Source organism: Rhinatrema bivittatum, chromosome 6 (assembly GCF_901001135.1).
Source record: "Rhinatrema bivittatum chromosome 6, aRhiBiv1.1, whole genome shotgun sequence".
Taxonomy (NCBI): domain Eukaryota; kingdom Metazoa; phylum Chordata; class Amphibia; order Gymnophiona; family Rhinatrematidae; genus Rhinatrema; species Rhinatrema bivittatum.
The window spans coordinates 165,697,844-165,718,144 of NC_042620.1; the positions used below are offsets into that span (position 1 = coordinate 165,697,844).

The 20,301-nt window shown below is 42.7% G+C and overlaps 1 protein-coding gene across 1 annotated transcript in view; it reads right to left on the minus strand.

Annotated features, from left to right (window-relative positions):
* SPAG16 (sperm associated antigen 16) overlaps positions 1–20,301 on the minus strand; it is a 1,286,809-nt gene that overhangs the window by 1,184,356 nt on the left and 82,152 nt on the right. The window contains exon 5 of the mRNA XM_029606125.1: positions 1,011–1,148. Coding sequence (XP_029461985.1) covers positions 1,011–1,148 — 138 coding nt within the window. The remainder of the gene's footprint in view (positions 1–1,010; positions 1,149–20,301) is intronic.

Here is a 20,301-nt window from a genome sequence, read left to right on the forward strand (position 1 = left end):
AACAAGATCAAGTGTACATTTTTTGAATATAATACAGATGAAATTAACATTTCAGGCCCTGCACCATGGATGATTCTGTAATTTGTGATTGTCCAAACAAGTATATCACTAGGAAAATAAAACCCACTATACTTGGCATGTCAACATAAATTGGCACAATTCTTAGTGAAAATGCAAAGGTAATTTCTCAAAATGGTCAAATTTTATGTTATTTATAAATTTGTCATCTGCTAAATCAAATATGCTACTTTATCAAGGGGGCAAACTATACATTAAGGGGCAGATTCTATAAAACTATGCGCGCGCATACTTTTGTTCGCGCACCAGGCCCAAAATTGGCAGCCTGCGCGCGCCGAGCCGCACAGCCTCCCTCCGTTCCCACCGAGGCCGCTCCGAAATCGGAGCGCCTCGGAGGTAACTTTCCTTCCACCCCCCCTGCACCTTCCCCTCCCTTCCTCTACCTAACCCACCCCCCCCCCAGCCTTATCTAAACCCACCCCTACCTTTATTGCAAAAGTTACACCTGCCCGAGGCAGGCGTAACTTGCATGCGCCGGGCCGGCCGCCAGCGCGCCATGGTCCAGTCCGAGGGCTGGTCCGGAGGCCACGGCCACGCCCCCGGAATGCTCCCAATGATGCACCAGCCGCGACACGCCCCTGACATGCCCCTCCGACACGCCCCTGATGACGCGCTGGCCACGACACGTCCCCCCAGGAAAGCCCCGGGACTTACGCGCGTCCCGGGGCTTTGCGCGTACCAGCAGCCTATGCAAGATAGGCTCGGCGCATGCAGGAGGGGTTTGGGGTAGGTTTTCGGGGGTTACGCGCGTAACCCTTTGAAAATCTACCCCTAATGGATTTTTATGCATGCTTACATTATGCTGGCTAATTCAGATTATAGTCACACAATTTATAGCCAGATATATAACTACCATAAAAACTGTGTACGCTTTAGCATCTTGAATGTCTACTGCAAAAGTGGGAGAATGTTTTAAAATTGAGAGAGAATACCTGGCAGCGTCTTTATATTGTTCCAGTTCTTTCCTTAAGCTTTTGATCTCAACATCCAGAAGCTGATTGTGCGTGTAAACATCAGGAACAAATTCAATATCTTCAGCTGAGAATAAGCCCTTTTGTATCATTTCATACCTACAATATAAATACTATAATTAATATTTTAATTGGGGCACTATACATAGCTTTTGCTTTTACAGTAACCCGTACTCCCCCCCTTACGTATAGTGCTGTTTATTAAAAAACCTAGAGGCCAATCAATGGGTATGCCTCAACTGACTGGAAAATATTCTCTGGCACCAATAGATTTAATAGAGCTAGGTAAAGATGGTTTAGTAAATAGCTGCAACTGCATTCCTAATAAGTATGATAATAATATATAGATGGAAGCAAGTAAAATGAATGGGAAAGAATAAAGATTGACTTGTACAGAAACAGTCTGTTAACAAATCACAAGCTGTATATTTCATCCCTTTCAGAGAGTAATTTTCTAATTGCCCATGTAAGTACTTTGTACCCAAAGGGGCGGATTTTAAAAGGGTTACGCGCGTAAACCTTTTAAAATCCTCCTGCGCGCGCCGAGCTTATTTTGCATAGGCTCGGCGACGCGCGTATGTCCCAGGGCTTGAAAAAGGGGGCAGGAAGTGGGCGGGGCGGAGCCGGAGCCTCCAAGCACAGCGGCCATTTGCCGCTGTGCCCGGGATCGAGGGCCGGCCGTCACCGACTCGCGCAACCTAACTTAAAAATTAAAGGTAAGGGGGGGGGGTTTAGGTAGGGCTGGGGGGCAGGTTAGGTAGGGGAAGGTGGGGGGGGGGGGCGGAAGGAAAGTTCCCTCCGAGGCTGCGTAGGTTATCGCGAGCAAGTTGCACAATTGTGCACCCCCTTGCGCGCACCGAGCCTGGATTTTATAACATGCGCGCGCGGCTGCGCACACATGTTATAAAATTGGGCGTAGATTTGTGTGCGCCGGGTTGCGCGCACAAATCTACACCCGCGCGTAGTTTTTAAAATCTGGCCGACAGTCTTTAATCTGATCTGAATATTTAAAATGGACTTGTGTGCAAGTCCACTTTGAAAATTTTTGGTTGTCACGGTACGTACGTGAACATACGCACAGAAAGTTACACCCTGCATGGAGAAGGTGTAACTTTCTGCATGTACATTTACAAGCATACTTAAACAAATTTAAAATATGCACATAAATTCTTTCCCCACCACAACTCTGCCCCTGCAGAACAACTCTTGCACATACAGGTAAAATTACATGCGAAAGAAGGTTTCACACATACAACTCCCCAGTTGATTTTTAAATATGATTTATGTACATAAAACAGTGTTTTATGCATATAAAGCACTTAGAAAATCAAGCCTTCAATGGCTAGACTGAAGAAAACTAGTGAACAGGAATTGTGTGTAGACCCTAGGCACTGGAACACGTTATTGAAGGAAATTCATTGCATATAGTCAATTCAGGAAAAGGAGAAACACATGGTAGGGGGTAGGGGTTGGGGAGGAGAGGAGAGGGGAAAAGGTAGGAAGGTTAGATGGGGTATAGGGAAGTTCCCTCCCAGTCTGCTCCTTAATTGGAGTGGCCTGAGAGGGAACTGGGGAAGCCCTACTCACGTCCCCACATATAAATTGCAAAGATATTCACACACACACACACACACACACACACCCCCCCGTGGCGCCTGCACATGCACGTGATTTTAAAATCCGGCGTGCATGTGTGCGTAGCCACCAGACTTTATAACGTGAGCACCGGCGTGCACATGAACGCACCGCGCATTCCTTTTCAAATTGACCCTTTAATATTTTCTTGTATGTAGCTATTTTATATTATTTTAACTAATTTATTGTTGTACACTGCTGTAATTGTTAGAGCAGCAGTTTATAAATGTAATATTGTTAGCTTTGCAGTAGTTTGTTTATTTATTATATTTCAAAATAAATTACTGTACTGCTTTCCAAAGAAGCCTACATAAGAAAAAATGAACATAAGAACATAAGAATTGCCATATTGGGTCAAACCAAGGGTCCATCAAGCCCAGGATCCTGTTTCCAACAGTGGCCAATCCAGGCTACAAGTACCTGTCAAGTACCCAAACACTAGGTAGATCCTATGCTACTTATGCCAGTATTAGCAGTGCTATTCCCCAAGTCAACTTGATTAATTGCAGATAATGACTTCTCCTCCAAGAATTTACCCAAACCTTTTTTAAACCCATCTACACTAACTGCCCTAACCACGTCCTCTGGCAATAAATTCTAGAGCTTAATTGTGCGTTGAGTGACAAAGAACTTTCTCCGATTAGTTTTAAATTTGCTACTTGCTAACTTCATGGAGTGCCCCCAAGTTATTTTATTATCCGAAAGAGTAAATAACCGATTCATATCTACCCATTCTAGACCTCTCATGATTTTAAAGACCTCCATCATATCCCCCTCAGGCATCTCTTCTCCAAGCTGAACAGCCCTAATCTCTTTAGCCTTTCCTCATAGGGGAACGGTTCCATCCCCTTTATCATTTTGGTCACCCTACTCTGTACCTTCTCCAGTGCAACTATATCTTTTTTGTGATGTGGTGACCAGAATTGTACTCATTACTCAAGATGCAATCTCACCATGGAGCGATACAGAGGCATTATGACATTTTCCGCTTTATTCACTATTCCCTTCCTAATAATTCTTAACATTCTGTTTGCTTTTTTGACTGCTGCAGAACACTGAGCCGACAATGTCAATATACTATCCACTATGATGACTAGATATTTTTCCTGAAAGAAAGATATTACAAGGAAAGCAAGTTTGTTTACCAGTTCTTCGTGGACAGCAGGATGATTTAGTCATGACATTGGGATGTTGTCATCGGACAGCATCAAATGGACCATCTCTCAAAGCTCTAATAGTCTTACTAGGTATGCAAGGTGCATGGTTTCCTTTCTAAAATAGACTGCAGTGTTACTCATGTATTTTTTAATACATCCTGTTACTTTCCATATGCTGTTATATGGAAAAGTTGCTTATCTGTAGCAGGACATTTCAGCTATACAAGTGGTGAGGTCACTTGATGGACCTGATGTGGGATGTGCCCTCTCACTGCTCAGAAAGAACTAGAATTTTTTCTGAGTATACATGGGTGTTCCTAACTAGCCACCATAGCACAAATCCCCTCTGTCATTTCCGCAAGCTAAGTTTCAACTGAGAGGAGAAGGGTGCAATTATGTGGCTGAATTGTCCTGCTGTCTACTGAAAACACCTGTTACAGGTAAGCAACTTTGCTTTCTCCATGGACAAGCAGGACAGAATTCAGCCACATAATTGGGGATTCCCAGGCTGAGGGCTGCAATATAGTAAATAGGCATGAAGAAACTGCAACCTGTAGAAAAGGATGAAGCTTTTAATTAAATTATTAAATACTATCTGGCCAAAGCTGCTATCTCAGCAAGATTCATTTTTGAGACAAATACATAGACCAAGAACCAAGTGGTTGCTTTGCAAATATCTTGAATAGAAGCAGAGCAAAGATGTGCTAATGAAGTGAAAGCAGCTCACTTTGATGTATCTTAACTTTGCTATGAACCTGTTTGCCAGCATTAGCATAGCATCAAGAGATACAGTCAGAAATGCAGCTGGACTGCATCTGTTTCATGACTACCTTGCTGTAATAGACTGAAAAAAAATAATTGAGATTTTCTGACAGGTTTAGAGATCTTTCTAAGTAGAATAATAAAGCTGTTCTACTATTCCATGTATGAAGGGCTTGCTCTCCCTTGTTGGCATGAGGTTTTGGGAAAAATGCTGGTAGAACTATGGACTGGTTTAAGTGAACCTGAAAAACCACATTAGACAAAAACTTTAGAAGACTTCTTATTACTATCCTATTCTTAAAAATGTGAGTATTGGGAGGTTGAAATACTAAGTCTTGAATTCACATATTCTGGGTGCTGAGGTCACCACCACTAGAAATAATACCTTCCAAGAAAAATCTGAGATCCTCTGATGCTAATAGTTCAAATTGCAGAGGCTCAGCAGCGCGCGCAAGCCCCGGGACATGCATATGTCAAGGGGCTTTAAAAAGTGGGTGGTCCGGGGGCGTGGCAGGGGGGTGTGGTGGCGGTCCAGGATCGTGGCGGTGGTTCGGGGGCGGGCTGGGGGCAGGCCAGAATCCTCCTGCACAGCGGCCTGTGCCAGGGGATGGCGAGCCGGTACGCGCAAGTTACTCCTGCCAGAGGCAGGCGTAACTCAACTCAACGAAATAAGGTGGGGGGGATTTAGGTAGGGCTGGGGGTGGGTTAGATAGGGGAAGGGAGGGAAAGGTGGGGGGGACCAAAAAAAAGTTTCCTCCAAGGCCGCTCCGATTTCGGAGCGGCCTTGGAGGGAACGGGGAAAGCCATCGGGCCTCCCCTGGGGCTCTGTGCACTCAAGGTGCACAAGTGTGCACCCCCTTGCATGCGCCGCCCCTGGATTTTATAACATGCGCGCAGCAGCGCGCGCATGTTATAAAATCGGGCGTAGATTTGTTCATGCAAGGTTGTGCGAACAAATCTACACCCGCATGTATTTTTTAAGATCTGGCCTGTTAGGTTTGCGATAAATACTGGTATTCAAAGTGTCATACTGTTTAGTAATGAGAATGTCTAAAAATGCAATCTAATGTTGATGATAATTGATAGTAAATTTAAGATGTGGATTTAGTGCATTAAGCCACTGATGAAACTAACAGCGTAGATATAGACCCATGCCATAGTACAAAATATCGTCTATGTATCGCTTCCAACATTTGAGATGTGATGCCATACACGGTGGGGCAGATTTTATAAATCTGCGCACACGCATACTTTTGTTCGCGCACCAGGCGCGAACAAGAGTACGCGGGATTTCAATAGATATGCGCGTAGCCACGCGTATCCATTAAAATCCGGGGTTGGTGCGCGCAAGGCTGCCCAAAATCGGCAGCCTGCGCGCGCCGAGCCGCGCAGCCTGCCTCAGTTCCCTCCGAGGCCGCTCCGAAATCGGAGCGGCCTCGGAGGGAACTTTCCTTCGCCCACCCCCCACCTTCCCCTCCCATCCCCTACCTAACTCACCCCCCCCCCCCCCGGCCCTAGCTAAACCTCCCTCCCACCTCTATCTCGAAAGTTATGCCTGCTTGAAGCAGGCATAACTTTGCGCGCGCCAGGCCGGCTGCCGCGCTCCATGTTCCGGTCCGGGGGCTGGTCCAGGGGCCACTGTCACGCCCCCGGGACAGTGTCGGGCTGTGCCTAAACGGGGGAAGTATCTCAATTTTATCTTAAATTTAAAAAAAATTTTAAATTAATAAAAATTTGTTCTTGAGTGGGTAAATTGGACCAATGATTAAAGAAGACCCTAACGCAAAGAAATTGGGCAACCAATAAAAGTGGTCCCAACACTTGCAGAGGGTGGTATGATGGTCCATCTAAAGCATGTTTAAATATTATTCTTTAATTTCCATTCTGAGTATTAATGATTTAGAATATATTGCAGTTACATTTGGCTTTATGTATGTCAGAACATCGTCTGCATAATATTGACTACTTATAGTGTGATGTAGGAAAACCTGTCATGGGCATGCCCATCCTATATCTTGCATGCAGCCTTACAAAGTTTTAGGGACTCTGCTCCTCCTAGTTTAAGATGAACATAGCTACTTGAATGTCCATTTAGATGTGAACTATTGTTTCTTTCAACCATAGCCCAAAGACTTGTAGAGCTTTAATTATTGTTCTTTAATCCAACAGGTTGATGGGAAGAGTTTGCTCCCATATGGTCCAAGTTCCTTGAGAACAAACCGAGTTGAGATGTGCCTCCTTGCCTTGAATGGAAGATTTCATTGTTAAGTATTTGCTGAATCTGTGGTGCATGAAAATACCGAGCACAAAATGTTTTAAACGTAGGGTTCACCATTTCAATGAATGAAGAAGAGTTTTGGCTGTGAATGTTGGTTTGATAGACATTTCAAGTGCCATTGAGCTTGTTTCATATGTACTCATGTGAAGAGAGCAACATGCACAATTTCCACCACGTGGCCAATATTTCCATGAAAACTTGGGCCGATTCCTACAGTCAAATGTTTGAAGTGCACACTATGCGATTTATGGTGGATATTCTTTCGAATAGAAAAAGGCATTCTCCTTGACTGTGATTAAATAGGTCCCTATGAACTGAAATTGATGAGTTAGGATCAAGTTGGATTTCTGGAAGTTGACCATAAACCCTATGGAAAGGTGTGCAAAGTTTGTCAAAAAGTGGTGAGGTTTGCTTCTTGACAGGACCTGCTTGATAATAGCCAGTTGTCTAAACCGGGAAAAACTATACATTTTTTTTCCTAACATGGAAAGTTATCACAGTAGGCACTTGGTAGGGGAGTACTTACTATAGTCTTCAGCTATAGTGAAATATAGATACTTCTTGTGATTAGTGTGAATGGAAATGTGTTGTGAATCACGCGAGCGAATGGTTTTCACGAGCGGTCTCACTCTCCACCCAGCGCGGCCTCTCCCCCTCCAGTTGCTGCTCATGCCTTGAGTTGCTGCTGGTCTTTACAGCCAGAGGTGCCGTTCAGCTCCCGATGCCACCATTCATGGCTGGCATTCCCTCGCAGCACAGAGTTCTCTGCCGGCTTGCTTTTGTGTGGTTGAACGCCAATGCTGCCTGTGTTCCATGGCCTTGTTCACGCTGACATCTTCCTGTACCCAAACAATCTTGGCTAATCAACTAAACGCAATAATTATTGAATGTTGACCTTCAGAATAGGCATCATCGTATAGTACTTGTGACTTCCGTACTCTGCCTTATATATAATCATTGGTCAAAGGAACCTTTTTTTTAAGCTTTTATAATTTTGCTATAAATGAAAGTCCAACACCATTTAAAATGTATATGCTGATATTATATCATTGCACTTTTCTTATTGCACATGCATTATTGCACTTATCTTAAACTCGTAGAAATCAATCCATGCCCAAATATTTCCAAGGTAAGATTACCAACACCCGACACGGGGCCATGTTTCGAACAGCAAAATCCTTTGTCAAGGGCTAATACGCTACATCAAAGGAAACAAAAATGCTTCTTAGATATCTTTTGAAAAGAATTTACACCTAAAGTAAAATACTTGCTTTTTAGAGCAACCAGCGGTACTACTTACAATCAGGGCAGTATCATGGTATTTTTTTTAGAGTTCTACTTCCGGTATTCCCCGGATCTCTGTTATATAGTGAAAAAGTTACATACGTCATTAGACACATGACCCAAGGAGTCGCCTACTTAAAGTAAGGAATTCCACTCAATTGCACAATTTAAACCAAGCGGGACTACCGTATTCAAATGAAAGATCCATTGTTGCTCTCTCAGATTTAAAAGACTGTTGGGGTCACCTCCTCGTGGATTCATTGGAACCTGTTCCATTATATGCCAATGTAAATCTTGGAAAGCAAGTTGTTTCTCCAATCAGTGTGTAACCATCGGTCCTAATACTTTGCCTGTAGTGATGCAACCACGATGTTCTGTCAATCTGACATGGATAGAGCGTTTAGTTCTACCAATGTAGTACAGTTTGCACGGGGAAACAATTAAATAAATCACTCGTTTTGAGGAGCACTCCATTAAGAGCCAACAATGGCTTGGTTACAGAAAGAGCAATGCTGGCATGGCCAATGACCTTGTGTACTATGTATGGGTTGGTCCGGTATGGGACTTAAAAATAAATGTGTCACTTCATCGCCTATATTTTTACAATGGCTGTAGGTGATAATTGGTACTTCTGCAAAGGCTCTTATGTGCTTTTAAAACTGTCCAATGATGACGAATGAGTGCTGCTATTGAAGCGGCTTTATCAGAAAATGCTAAGGTACATACCAAAGGAATTTCTTCATTTTCAGACGTTTTTTCCAAAAGTAGCCATTGTCTTTCAGTGTGATATGCACGTTTATATGCAGCCTTAATAAACTTGTAAGGATATCCGCAAAGTAACAACCTCCGTTGTAAATTGTCAGCTTGACTGACTAATTCTTATTCTGTGCCACATAGATGTCGGAGACGCAAAACTTGGCCCACCGGTAAATTTTTCCGGAGATGGTATGGATGGAAAGCAAAATTGCTTACCTTGTAATAGGTGTTATCCCAGGACAGCAGGATGTAGTCCTCACATATGGGTGACGTCACTGACGGAGCCCTATCGCGGGAAAAAACTTCTGTCAAAGTTTCTAGAAACTTTTGACTGGCAGCCTGAGGCTACTGAGCATGCCCAGCATGCCATGATATTCTCTGCCACAAGGGTCTCACTCCAGTCTCATATGTAGCAATAAGTTTTAGCTAAAAATAAATTAAGAAAAAATCTGAGACCCAACTCCACGGGGTGGTGGGTGGGTTTTGTGAGGACTACATCCTGCTGTCCTGGGATAACACCTATTACAAGGTAAGCAATTTTGCTTTATCCCAGGACAAGCAGGATGCTAGTCCTCACATATGGGTGATTAGCAAGCTAGAGGCTGAGTCATTTTGTATTGAGGCAACAGTGAAGTATTGTTGTTGAAATGAGTCAGCCGAAGATCACAGCAGTTTGGTTGTAGAAGGAGTTGGGTTTAAACTGGAAACAAGTTCTTTAAGACAGATTGTCCATAGGCTGAATCTTGTCGTCCTTGTTTGTCCAAACAGTAATGAGCTGCAAAGGTGTGAAGAGAACTCAATGTTGCTGCTTTACATATGTCAATGATTGGCACTGAACGATAGTGTGCTACTGAAGTTGACATTGCTCTTACTGAGTGTGCCTTTACTCGCCGTTGGAGAGGAAGGCCTGCTTTTTTCATAGCAAAACTGTATGCAATCTGCTAGCCAATTGGATAGAGTATGTTTACCCACTGCTTTCCCTGGTTTGTTTGGATCATAAGAAGCAAAAAGTTGATTGGATTTCCTGTGGACTGCAGTGCAGTTTAAATAAAAGGATAGAGCACGTTTACAGTCCAAGGTATGTAAAGCCTGTTCTCCTCAGTGAGAATGAGGCCTTGGGAAGAATGTGGGTAAAACTATGGACTGGTTCAAGTGGAATTCCGTAATTACCTTGGGAAGGAATTTTGGATGTGGACGGAGAACTACTCTGTCATGTAGGAATTTTGTGCAGGGTGCGTATGTTACAAGTGCTTGTAACTCACTAACCCTTCTAGCTGATGTAATGGCGATGAAGAAGATAGTCTTCCATGTGAGAAATTTAAGATCACAGGAATCTATGGATTTGAAAGGAGAACGCAAGAGTCTTGTTAGTACCAACTTCAGGTCCCATTCTGTGACTGGTGGCCGAATTGGTGGTTTAAGTTGAGTTAAACCTCTCATAAACCTACTGACGAGAGGTTGTGTGGAGACTGGTGCATCTCTTATTTTGTTACGATAAGCTGAGATTGCACTTAAATGTACTCTTACAGATGAAGTCTAGAGACCAGATTCTGAAAGATGATATAAATAGTCTAGTAGAGAAGTAATGGGGCAAGCAAAAGGATCAATATTCTTTTGCCTGCACCAGAAAGTGAACCTTCTCCATTTCGAAGAATAGTTCTTTCGTGTGGAAGGTTTACATGAAGCTATAAGCACTTGAGATACATTGGTTGAAAGATTGAGTGGTTGTAAGATCAAGCTTTCAACATCCATGCTGTCGGGGATAGGGATTGAAGGTTGGGATGGTGCAACCAACCCTGATCCTGAGTTATGAGAGTGGGAGCTATTTCCAGGCGAATGGAATCCCTGACTGAAAGGTCTAGAAGTGTGGGAAACCATACTTGTTCGAGGCCAGTACGGGGCTATGAGGATCATGGTCCCCTTGTCCTGTTGTAGCTTCACTAGAGTTTTGGTTATGAGCGGTATTGGAGGATACACGTATAGTAGACCTGAGTTCCAAGGGCGAGCAAAGGCGTCCTTGGCTGGCTGGTTCTTCTATTTGTGTAGAGAACAGAAGTTGTCCACTTTGTGATTCAAATGTGATGCAAAGAGGTCTATTGTCGGTTGTCCCCAACGTCGGAATATCCTGGTCGCTACTGCGGGATCCAGGGACCACTCGTGTGGTTGGAACTGACGACTGAGTCGATCTGCCACTACAAATCGAGTTTGCCAACAGGGATAATGTCTCTGCTCGATCCTTGGGTAGAAAGGCTCTGGATAGGATAGTGTCCAAGTCTGCACCGATAAATTCAAGTAGGTGAGATGGAGTTAGGTGGGATTTTTGATAATTGATGAGAAAACCCATGGAGTGAAGTAGGGAAATGGTTCGACAGAGAGGTGAGAGCTCCCTCTTGAGAGTGACTTCTGATGAGCCAGTCATCTAGATATGGAAAGACATACACACTTTGCTTGCGTAAATGTGCTGCTATTACTACTAGGCATTTTATGAATACTCTGGGAGCAGAGGCAAGTCCGAATGGCAGTACTCTGTACTGGAAATGTTGATGACCCACCATGAAACGCAGATACTTGCAGTGAGGAGGGAATATTAGAATGTGAGCATAAGTGTCTTGAAGGTCCAGAGAACAAAGCCAGTCTCCTGTTTGCAAAAGTGGAAGCATGGTGCCTAGAGAAACCATCCTGAACTTTTCTTTTTTCAGAAACTTGTTGAGATTTCTGAGGTCTAGGATGGGACGTAGGCCTCCGGTTTTCTTTGGAATGAGAAATAACGTGAATAGAATCCTCTGCCCTGCTGTGTCCGGGGCACTGGTTATGGCCCTGGCTCTCAGAAGGGTGGATAATTCTATTTGTAATTGATGTAGTTGAGAATTTTGTTGTGGGCAGGAAGTTGGTGAAAATTCTGGAGGAACTGAGAGGAAATTTAGCTTGTAGCCTCGAGAGACTATGGAGAGTACCCATTGGTCTAATGTTATGTTTTGCCAGTGTGTGTGAAAGTAGGATACTCTTCCGCCCACCGGCAGGTTTGGCCTGGGATTTAGAGGTTGGGTTTGTTCTCTGGCTTGTATTTCAAAAACCCGCCGCAGGGCCTGTCTGTGCAGGAGGTTGTGGACGAGTAGGCCTAGGCTGCCTGGCTTGGGACCGTTGTTGTGGTCTGGTCGACCTACCCCTAGAAGTTTGGGGGTAGTATCTCCGTGGCCTGTAGTAAGAACGTCTGGGTTCTCGTCGGGGAGGGCGACAAGAAGACTGTGTAGCGGGTTCTTGTGGGGTTTGAGACAGTTGACGTAGAGTCTCTATATGGTCCTTAAGCTGTTGTACTGCTTTCTGAACCCTTTCCCCAAACAGATTGTCACCAATACAGGGCAGATCCACAAGTTTTTCTTGAACCTCAGGCCTGAGGTCAGAGGCCTTGAGCCATGCCCATCTACGGGCAGCAATTCCAGCTGCTGCTGCTCTGGAAGCAGTCTCAAAGTTGTCGTAGACTGCCCTCACCTCATGTTTCCCAGCTTCTAGGCCTTTGTTGATTACAGCCTGTGCTGGTTCCTGGAATTGTGTGGGTAAAGAGGCAACAAATTCTTCCATTTGTTTCCATAGGTTCCTCTGATATTGTGTGATGTATAGCTGGTAAGCAGAAATTTTGGTGTTTAAGATGGAACTCTGATATACTTTTCTGCCTAATGAGTCCAGGAACCTATGGTCCTTACCAGGTGGAGTCGATGAGCGTGGGCACACACGTCTGGACTTTTTCTGTGCAGACTCCACTACAACAGACTGGTGTGGTAACTGTTGTTTTTGGTAGCCTGGAGCTGGCTGCACTATATAAGTTGTGTCCACACGCTTATTCACTGCAGGGATAGAAGATGGATGTTCCCAAATGCGGTGTTGGAGATCCAAGAGAACTTCATGGATTGGCACGGCCAGCACTTGTTTAGGCAGGTCAACAAACTGTAAAACTTCAAGAGTTTGTTTCTTGGTATCTTCTTCTGCTTTGAGTTTAAATGGAATGGAGTCAGCCATGTCCTGAATGAATGAGGAAAATGATAGATCCTCTGGAGGTGACTTTTTTCTCTGATCCGGAGACGGGTCAGACATGAATCCTTCAGAAGATATTACAGATTGCTGTTCATCCCAAGAATCCTCAGAGTCGTCTCTGTAAGGAGATTTTGGTGATGATCTTGGAGGGAAGTGAAAGCCTGAAGGGCCTGGCTGTGGATCATCGGTGGAAAATAATGGAGAAGTGTCCTGAGAATTTCTGGATGGTAGGTTATCGATAACATTTTTATATCTTTGCAAAAGTCGTCGATAAAAAGCAAGATCTTGCACTTCTGGAGGCTCAGATGACGGCTGCCTCGATGGCACTGAGGCTGTCATCGACGTCGTCATCGGTGGAAGTGCCACGGGAGTCGTCGACATCGTCGATGAAATCGAGAACGGCATCGAAGGGCCCAATAGAATATGGGTGAACATAGATGTCGATGACGTCGTGAGCCTCGGCGTTGTTGTAATCGAATCCATTGGTGTCCTCGTGCCAATGAAGGCACCGGCATCGGTGGGCCCACCGGCATCGGTACTACTACCGGCATCGATGCTGGAGGCATCCGCATCATCGCCAGAAGTGTTTGCTCCTTGAGAACCTGGATGACCGCTTGTCTAATTATAGTAGACAATTCCGGCTGTACAACTGGTGGAATCAGAGCAGTTGTAAGCAGTGGCGGAGGCTGTAACGAAACATCCTGTGAGGAGTCTGAGGAGTGTCTGGAACTGATGGAGGTAAAGGCCCAGGCGCCAAAGGGGCTGGTATTTCATGGTCTCGAGCCGCTTCGCCATCGCCTCGTCTTGGGACATCGATGTCGAGGATGACGGTCGACGATGTCGATGCCGATGCTGATGTTTGGACTTTTGATGGTGCGCCAACTTCTTCAATAGCACTGACGATGGTGAAGACGGACGATCACCGGATCCGTCCGGACGCGGTTTTTTAATTAGGGCTCTTTTAGTCACTCCAGCTGGAGACGACCTCGACGATTTGGAAGGGGAAGGAATTAGTTGGAGCTGGAACAAGTGTTCCATTTTTTCCTGCCTAGCCTTCCGTCCTTGTGCTGTCATTTCCGCACATTTGGGACATGTACCTACATCATGCTTTTCACCGAGGCAAAGGACACATTCTAAATGTGGGTCGGTGATCGACATATTTCTATTACAAACAGGGCACTTTTTGAATCCCGTCGCCATTTTGTCACTGACGGCCATCGATGGATGTGAATTCGTGAGAAGGGAATTTTTTTGAAAAATGAGAAATCAAGACTGAGGTACTCACCAGCCGGTGAAAAAGAACCCCGAGAGACGTCTATGAGAGAGAATATCGAAAAATATGACTTTCCAGTCAGAAAAGACTTCGTGAAGAACGCAATGGCTCCTGTCCCGCAATGTGAGAGGCAGCGCGGAAAAGCGAAGACTGAAGAGAGACACCTGTGGCAGAGAATATTATGGCATGCTGGGCATGCTCAGTGGCCTCTCAGGGCCAGTCAAAAGTTTCTAGAAACTTTGACAGAAAGATTTCCCGCGCTGGGCTCCGTCGGTGACGTTCCCTATATGTGAGGACTAGCATCCTGCTTGTCCTGGGATAACAAAATGTGTGTAAGAATCTTTTAAACTAGCATGGTGAGTCAATTATTGGCTTCCAGATGTTTTACAATAATTCCCAGTGAATTAATTTTAAACTTTGAGAATATTGAGGGGAGAAGATTGAGAAAGTATTTGAGAAGGTTATTGAGAGAAGAAGAAGATTTGACTGGTGGCTGAAGAGGACCGCTAAGTATTGCTTACTGAGTAATATCGGGACTTAAAAATTTGAGGAGAGTAAAAATTGTGGGGGTAAATTAACTTTTAGTGTGTGTCCCCTGATTAAAAGCTAGGAAAGATAGATAATTTATTTTAGTGTGTATGCCTTCATTGAATGATAGTTTCCTTTAGTGTATATGTGTCTTAATTAAAAGCTAGGAAAGGTAAGTCATTTTTTCAGTGTGCATGTGCGTGTATGTGTGTCTTGATTGAAAGGTAGGTAATTTCTTTTATGTGTGTATGACTTAATTAAAAGCTAGGAAAGGTAGATTATTTCGTTTAGTTTGTGTGTGCATCTTGATTTCAAAAACTAAAAGACTAGGAGAGGTAAGTAATTCCTTTTAGTATTTTTTCCTCTCCTATCCACCCCTAAGTTGATTCTTTGATTTATAAACACTGTTCACATATAAGTGGACAAGGGACATTTTTACATTAAAAATCAATCAGGGATTTATCTAAAAGAAGGGAGTGACTTAGCCCTTATCAATTTGATTAATTGTCCTCTTGCAGGTCATTGCCAAATTATCATTAAATACACCACATACATTTAAATGACTCTGATTTACAAATCTCAACTCCCATATCAACCTAAATTTACTAGTGACATGAGGACCTTCCAGTCTTTGGCACCAACTCCCTCATGTAAGATTATCTATCAGTTGGTGCGAGGTTGTATATCTGTGCCCAGTACAAAGAGCTCCTGGCTCTCAGTGAACAAATCTAATATCTAGAGTGGCAAATCTGGAAGAGCTGAGGCAGACTGAAAGGTATAAGGAGAAGACCTTCAGGGAACAGTAGCCGAGTCCCAACTCCAGTCTAGCAGCCATGTGCTACTTTGGAGATGCAAGGTCACCTAAACAGAGAGCATTATCCTGGAGTAGCAGGAAGTGATCCTGTATAAAGCAACTATTCTCCAGGTGATGCATTCTCTTCTCGTGCTGAAGATGATTCTACAAGGGCTAGTGCCTAGAAGGGAAGGGTTAGGTCAGCCATCATAACTGATGCTTCAGTTATTACAAATGTAGACAGCTGGGTGGCTGATGGATAAAGGATCACTTGGATAGCAAATGTAACCCCAATATTTACAAAGGGCTCCAGGGGAGTTACTGGAAACTACAGACCGGTTAGCCTGACTTCAGTGCCAGGAAAAATAGTGGAAAGTGTTCTAAACATCAAAATCACAGAACATATAGAAAGACACGGTTTAATAGAACAATGTCAGCATGGCTTTACCCAGGGCAAGTCTTGCCTCACAAATCTGCTTCACTTTTTTGAAGGAGTTAATAAACATGTGGATAAAGGTGAACCGGTAGATGTAGTATTCTTGGATTTTCAGAAGGCGTTTGACAAAGTTCCTCATGAGAGGCTTCTAGGTAAAGTAAAAAGTCATGGGATAGGTGGCGATGTCCTTTCGTGGATTACAAACTGGCTAAAAGACAGGAAACAGAGAGTAGGATTAAATGGACAATTTTCTCAGTGGAAGGGAGTGGGCAGTGGAGTGCCTCAGGGATCTGTATTGGGACCCTTACTTTTCAATATATGTATAAATGATCTGGAAAGAAATACAACGAGTGAGATAATCAAATTTGCAGATGACACAAAATTGTTCAGAGTAGTTAAATCACAAGCAGATTGTGATAAATTGCAGGAAGACCTTGTGAGACTGGAAAATTGGGGATCTAAATGGCAGATGAAATTTAATGTGGATAAGTGCAAGGTGATGCATATAGGGAAAAATAACCCATGCTATAATTACACAATGTTGGGTTCCATATTAGGTGCTACAACCCAAGAAAGAGATCTAGGCGTCATAGTGGATAACACATTGAAATCGTCGGTTCAGTTTGCTGCGGCAGTCAAAAAAGCAAACAGAATGTTGGGAATTATTAGAAAGGGAATGGTGAATAAAACGGAAAATGTCATAATGCCTCTGTATCGCTCCATGGTGAGACCGCACCTTGAATACTGTGTACAATTCTGGTCGCCACATCTCAAAAAAGATATAATAATTGCAATGGAGTAGGTACAGAGAAGGGCTACCAAAATGATAAGGGGAATGGAACAGCTCCCCTATGAGGAAAGACTAAAGAGGTTAGGACTTTTCAGCTTGGAGAAGAGACGGCTGAGGGGGGATATGATAGAGATGTTTAAAATTATGAGAGGTCTAGAATGGGTAGACGTGAATCAGTTATTTACTCTTTCGGATAGTAGAAAGACTAAGGGGCACTCCATGAAGTTAGCATGGGGCACATTTAAAACTAATCAAAGAACGTTCTTTTTTACTCAACGCACAATTAAACTCTGGAATTTGTTGCCAGAGGATGTGGTTAGTGCAGTTAGTACAGCTGTGTTTAAAAAAGGATTGGATAAGTTCTTGGAGGAGAAGTCCATTACCTGCTATTAAGTTCACTTAGAGAATAGCCACTGCCATTAGCAATGGTAACATGGAATAGACTTATTTTTTGGGTACTTGCCAGGTTCTTATGGCCTGGATTGGCCACTGTTGGAAACAGGATGCTGGGCTTGATGGACCCTTGGTCTGACCCAGTATGGCATTTTCTTATGTTCTTATGGTAAGCTGCCTACCTAATGTTCTGTGAAATGCACCCTATTTCACATGCAGTACTCAGAGACAGGCAGATCTGTGAAGTCTCACTGCGACAATGGTGCAGGGAAGAGGGTTTTAATTTTGTTATGAATTGGGCAACATTTTGGGTAAGAGGGAACCTATTCTGAAAGGATGGGCTCCACCTTAACCATGGTGGAACCAGGCTGTTGGCATTAACCACATAAAGGAGAAAGATATTTTAAAATAGAACATGGGGGACAGTCACTCAACAGTGTACAGTTCGGAGGGAGGTATCTTTGAAGGATATTAAAATAACAGGAGTTAAGGCATCCAGATAGAATAGTTTCCATAAAAGCAAAAGCTGCCCCTGTTCCTGTAAGTAAAGAACCACTTGAGTTAAAATATTCCAAATTACCCCCATCAACTGATAAGAAGATTATTAATACCAACAAAAACCATACTTTGAAATGTGTGTATGCTAATGCCATACATCTAAAAAGTAATATGGGAGAGTTAGTGTGTATAGCACTGAAAGAAGAGACAGACAAAATTGGTATTTCAGAGACCTTATGGAAGGAAGATAGCCAGTGGGGTACAAATTATATTGCAATGATAAAGTGGATCAACTTGGTGGATAAGTAATGCTTTATGTTAGGGATGGCATAGAGTCTAACAGGATAAAGATCCTGCAGGAGACTAAATGCACAGTAGAATCTTTATAGGTAGAAATTCCATGTGTGATGGGTAAGACTATAGTGGTAAGGGTATACTATTATCTACCTGGCCAAAATGAACAAATGAATGATGAAATGCTAACAGAAAATAGAGAAGCTAAAAAATTTGGGAGCACAGTAATAATGGTTTAAATTACTTCAATACTGATGGGTAGATGTAACATCGGGACATGCTGGGAAGATATAGTTTCAAGATGAAATAAATGACTGCTTCAAGGAGTATTTGGACCGGGAACCAATTAGAAGGGAAGCCATTTCAGGCTTAATTCTTAGTGGAACACAGGATTTGGTGTGAGAGGTAATGGTAATGGTAGTGTAATCAAATTTGACTTAACTGGAAAGAGGACATTAAGTAAATCTAAGCTCTAGCATTACATTTTAAAAATGTAGATTTTGATAAAATGAGGAAAATAATTAGGAAAAAACTGAAAGGTGCGGCTACAAAATGTTTAAGGTTTACATCATATTTTAGAGAAACTGTTGAATTATGATGTAATCTATATATCAATTTCTAAATAACATCATGTAGGCCAACATGCTTTGCCATTGCCAAAGTAGTATTGTAAATTAACGAGACCTCATACGTGTGGCGGGCTATTCAAACACAAGCCCTGCTGCCACTATTAGAAAGGAATGCGGTGATGTTAATAGCTTTTGCACCGTCTTAATGTTATAATCATTGGTCTCACAGAAGAAATGGGTATGTAACCGTAACTTATATCAGTTTACAAAGCAGTAAGGGTTTTTTTTCCACTTATCGTAGCGCAGGCATAGTCATTGTTTAAAAATACAGTCTTGGAAGCCCAGTTGAAAGGAATTCAATGCATTCAAAAAAAGTAGAAGGAAGGCCAAATGACTTCCATCATGATTAAAAGGTGAAGAAAAAGACTATTTTAGTCAAAAGACTTTTTTCAAAAATTAGAAAAACAATCCATAAGAAGAAAAAAGGAATAAGCATAAGCTTTGGCAATCTAGATGTAATACATTGAAAAAAGCAGACTAAATGAAAATTTCAAAAGAAGCTGGCTTTGGAGGCAAAAATTCATAATAAAAACTTTGTAAAATATATCTGAAGTAGGAGGCCTGTGAGGTAGTTGGTTGGACTGTTAGATGATCAAGGGGTTGAAAAGTTAATGAGGCACTTAGGGAAGATAAGACCATCATGGAAAGACTGAATGAGTTCTTTGCTTTGTTTACTGAAAAGGATTTTGGGGAGATACTGTACCAGGAGATTATTTGATGGTGATGATTCAGAAGAACTGAAGCAAATCAAAATGTAGCAGGAAGATGTAATAAGGCAGATTACAAACTAAAGAGTAGCAAATCACCTGGACCAAATGGTATACATTCCGGAGTTCTGAAAGAACTCATTAATGAAATTGCAAATCTATTACAATTTGTAACCTAGAATTAAAATCATCCATTGTACATGAAGATTGGAGAATGGCCAATGTAACCCCGATCTTTAGAAAGGGCTATAGGGTTGATCCAGGATACAATGGACAGGAGAATCTGATTTCAGTGCCAGGAAAAATTGTGGAAACTATTCTAAAGAACAAAATCACAGAACATATAGAATGACATAGTTTGATGGGACACAGCTAGCATGGATTTACATAAGGGGGACTTTGCCTCATCAATATATTACATTTTTTGAAGGGATTAAGAAATATGTGGATAATTGTGAGCCAATTAATGCAGTGTATTTGGATTTTCAGAAGGTGTTTGATAAAATCCCCCATGACAGACTCCTGAGAAAATTTTAAAAAGTCATGGGATAGGATGTAATGTCCTATTGTGGATTGCAAACTGGTTAAAAGATAGGAAACAGAGAATAGGACTACATGGTCAGGTTACTCAATGGGGAAGCATATACAGTGGAGAGGCTGTCCTGGGAGAAGGTTAAACAGAGATTTGTACTGGGACTGGTGCATTTTAATATATTTATAATTGATTCGGAAAAGGGGAATGATGAGTTAGCTGATCAAATTTGCAGATGACACAACATTATTCCAAGTAGTTATATAAAAATTTCAGTATCTTGAGAGACTGGAAGACTGAGTATTCATATGGTAGATGAAATTTAAAGTGATGTACATAGGGAAAAGTAACCCACACCGTAGTTATGGGTTCCATATTAGGAGTTACCACTCAGGAAAAGGATTTGGGCACTATAGTAGATAATATTTTGAAATCCTCAGATCATTGTGTGGCAGCAGTCATAAAAGCAAACAGAATG